Source organism: Vitis vinifera, chromosome 3, assembly GCF_030704535.1.
Source record: "Vitis vinifera cultivar Pinot Noir 40024 chromosome 3, ASM3070453v1".
NCBI lineage: Eukaryota > Viridiplantae > Streptophyta > Magnoliopsida > Vitales > Vitaceae > Vitis > Vitis vinifera.
This window is the reverse complement of record NC_081807.1, coordinates 20496407-20500808: the sequence shown is the minus strand read 5'-3', so window position 1 is coordinate 20500808 and position 4402 is coordinate 20496407. Positions and strand designations below refer to the sequence as shown.

The window sequence follows — 4402 nt, the reverse complement described above, 5'->3', positions numbered from 1 at the left end:
AGATGAAATGAACAAGTGATTTTTACCTAATTAATTAAGGTTAATTTGCTGGATATTGCCATCCATAAAAGAGTTAAAAGAGCACAAATGCAGCATAAATTTTCTAAACACATTTATTTTCTCAAAATTAAATACTACTAAAAATAACATTGCCTTGAAAATATTTTAATGATAAATTTGTCTTCATATATAAGGTGTCATTTAAAAATATAAAAAAATGCTATTCAAGTATATGTAAATAATATTAGTGATAATATTATTACTAAGTTAATGTAAATAATTATCCATAATCATAGATTGGTTAGTACCTGATCAAAATTATAAGAAATAAATACATTGAATAAATTAATATTTTAAGTTTTTTATATTAATTTTTTTTATTAAATTAGTTTGAAAAACTTTAATAGATTATCATATACTTAAAAGCATAATCTATAGTTAAGATTCTGATAGATAAGTACATTGAAATTTTTTTTTTCTTTTTTTGGAAATAATTTCATTTTCTTTGACTTGGTCTTCTTAATCCCACTCATCAAATGTGTAGCTTTCTTAGCTCATTCATGACATCTTTTCTTCTTCTTGCCCTCTTGTGATTTACCTTTTATAACTTAGACTAATGATATTTATTTATTAGCCTCTTGTGATTTGTATTTTATAATTTGGATTATGATGTTCAAGAGTTTGTTTTTGAAGTTAATATGTTATTATTAATTGTTATCCTATTTATTGATTTTTTTAAAAAAAATTTAAGAAATATATTTTATTAAAACTTTATTTTGGGTGATTTTAATGAAAGTCTTTCTTAATTTTTTTATTATTTTTATCAAAGTGAGTTTATTAAAAACACATTTATGGACATTCATTAGCATTTTTATATATAAGAGAAGTGTTTTTAGCAATGTGTTATAAAAAATAATAATTTAATTTTTGGAAGAATCCCGTATCAAGGATTCAAGGTTCTAGTGCAACAATTATTTCAAGTGTTTTTATAATTTCATTAAGTATTTAATTTTTATTAGGAAAGTTCTTTTAAGCATTAAGAAATAATTTTAATCCTCTAATAATCATTCCCTAACAACCTTTGAATTTTAGATCTTAAAAATTCAAATATTTGTGATAAAATTGTAATGTTGATGAGGAAGATTTGTTAAACTAACCTTTTATAGTTTAATGAAATTAAAATTAAATATCAAATTGATTGAAAATGGATATAATAATTTAATTATGAGGGCCTACAAAAACAAGACCCATGAATTTCTTTTTTTTTTTATTATTATTATAACACACTTACCATTTTTTTTAAACAAAATTTAAATAATGAATGATCAAGCTTACGGTTTAAATTTAATACATAATCTAATATTGAAATAAAGTTGTTGTGCAAAATAATAAACTTTCTTCAACACAAGCCTTTCAACAACACTCAACTAATACAATACATTAAAAAGCAATTGAAATAAATATTTGTATGAACTTATAACTTTTTCTTCGGTAATAGATTATTTTAACATTTGTTTCATGAGAAATTGGTTATCATGTCTCCAATTAGACGTTGTATGCTAGAGTTCGAAGATCCACCTTCCATCAAGGCCTTCCTGCAATTTTCTTTCATAGATGCCAGCTTCTTTCTAATGGGGTTACTATCATCCATCAAACTTCTTATTCTACTCTCAATCTCTTGAGAATTTATAAGATCAATATTATTCCTATCCTTATTATAATCTATTTTGATCTCCACCCCCATTTCTAACTCTGTTATTATTTGAAAGGCATTCAATTGTTGTTCCGCATATATTGGCCAGGTAGCTATTGGTACACCATGCCATATGCTCTCTAGCGTAGAATTCCATCCACAGTGAGAAATAAACCCTCCTATTGCAGAGTGGGCTAGAACTTCCATTTGTGGTGCCCATCCAATTATCTTTCCGATCTCAGATGTACGATTTAAGAACTCTTTTGATAAAACTTCCTCAAAATTTGTGTTATCACTAGAGTCTGGGATCATACCTTTTGGTGGAGATCGACGAAGAGACCACAGGAAACGATATCCACTATTTTCAAGCCCACTTGCAATATTTTTTATTTGATCATCGTTGAATGCTCCAACACTACCAAAACATAAGAACACCACTGATGATTGAGGCTGATCATCAAGCCATCTAATGACATCTGAGGCACTATCTTGTTTGTGGTGGTCCCCATGATTTAAGTTCAATAAGGGTCCCACTGTGTACACTGGGGGAGTTGTACCGTTCGCAAAGGAGTTGATCACATGAGATTCTAACTCCATAAATGTGTTTACCAAAATACCCTTAGCTTCTCTTGCCCTCCTTGCCTCCCTGCGGATTGCCGTGGATCCCACACCCTCCTTGTCCACCCATAAAGCAGGCAAGACTCGAGCAGGAACCGAGTTGACAAAACCGGGGACCACCAACTCAGCATCCGAGTCAGCAAACTCAGTGAGATCCACGCCCTGGTGGTCCTGCAGGGTTTGGAGATGAAACATGAGAGCAAGGCAGGCCGCACTGGACGTGGAGAACACATAGGAAGGAACACCCAATTCATCAGCTACATCCATCATGGAAGTGCAAAGCAAATCAACCACAATCCCAGCGAGTCGACCCGGCTCAGACAGGATGAGCTGGTGGACTGCATCCCTAATAAGAGACTTCTGTCTTTCCATGACATTATGGAAGTAGACAGGAGATGGCGATGACGGGTGTGAGTTGGATGAGTCTGAGTCGAGGTGAGGAAGATGGACAAATCGAATGGACCCGGATAAGGAAGCAGAAACTGAATGGATATAGTTGGTTACCGCAGTCTGCAGAATAGGTCCCTTCATGACGAGCACAGTGACTGAGAAGCGGTCATCTCTGCCAACAAGAAGCTTAGCAAACTCCACAGTTGATACAAGGTGTCCGATGGCCGGAAGAGGCACAAAAACAAGCTCTAATTTCTTCATCATCACCGGCTAGTACTAAGGATAATAGAGAGAATTCAAAGAAATATTGCTTCGGTAATTTCAGCGGAGTTAACCAACGGATGATTCAGATCTATAGTTTGTTGACCATATATGGTCTTGGGTTGGAGGAGAAGAGTTAAAGGAGGTGACATCATGGCTGTGCTGGCTACCAAAGAATATAGACGATCTTATCTCATCTTTCTAGAAGAATATTAGAATATCTAATAATCTTCATCTTACCAACCAATTTTTTGTTTTTTCCTTTTGGGATTATTGGATCTCGTCAATTCTCTTTAATAAACACTATAATTTACTTTTGTAAGATGAAGATTTATTCTTATTTAAATAATATTTAAATTAAATTTTTATTATATCATTTTTCTCACTCCAAGATTTAATGAATTATTTTTAGAACTAAACTAATTCAACTTGATTTCATCGCAGCTTCATTAATTTAACATTGATTAATCCTCCAATTTCAAAATTTTTGTCTCAATACCAAATTTCAGCCCACAACTTTTGACCAGATTCTAATAATTTAAATCTTCCGCGTGCATGATTTTTTAAGCATCACATGGGAAGCCATGATGCCCACCCCCCGCTTTGCCCGCTTTGGTTGGACTTTTTATAATTTTACGGTGAATTTAAAATTAACTTTTTAGAACATGAAAAATATTTCTATTTTTTTTTTGTCACTTTAAAAGGTATCTTTTGAAAAAATATCTTCCATCATTTTTATATCAGTGATACACTATTCAAAAAAATTAAATTTACATTGAAGGTGTCTCTTCAAGAGACACCTTCTACAATTTTCATATCAATAACACATGTTAAAAAAAATTGAGTTTACATTAAAAATGTCTCTTCAAGAGACATATTTTACGATTCTATAAAATCAAATTTATATTAAAAGTGTCTTTTAAAGATACATTTTGCACAATTTTCATTTCAATTATATAGTAAAAAAATTGAATTTATACTAAAGATGTTTTCATAAGACACTTTTTACAATTTTTAAAAATTAAACTTATGTTAAAGGTGTCTTTTAAATAAACACCACCAACAATCCTTGTATTAATCATCTATTGAAATAATTGAATTTATATTAAAAGTGTATTTTCAAAAAACATCTTTCATAATTTCATAAAATTAAATTTATATTGAAATGTTTTCTTTTAAGAGACACTTTTAGTATAAATTTAATTTTTTCGATAGGTGACTAATATAAAAATTGTGGAAAGTGTTTTCTTTAAAAGACACATTTAGCATAAATTCAATTTTGTGAAATTGTAGAGACGTCTTTAATGTAAATTCAATTTTTTTTTCACCATGTGACTGATATGAAAATTATGGAAGATATCTCTTCAAGAGACACATTTAGAATAAATTTAATTTTATGGTATTATGGAAATGATATTTTTTTAATATAAATTCAATTTT

At 30.2% G+C, this 4402-nt stretch overlaps 1 protein-coding gene across 1 annotated transcript; it reads right to left on the bottom strand.

Annotated features, from left to right (window-relative positions):
* Positions 1-1516: 1516 nt before the first annotated feature.
* On the bottom strand, positions 1517-2965 carry LOC100251889 (anthocyanidin 3-O-glucosyltransferase 6). The gene has a single exon (XM_010649909.3). The coding sequence runs from the start codon at positions 2963-2965 to the stop codon at positions 1517-1519; it is 1449 nt and encodes a 482-aa protein (XP_010648211.1).
* Positions 2966-4402: the final 1437 nt, after the last annotated feature.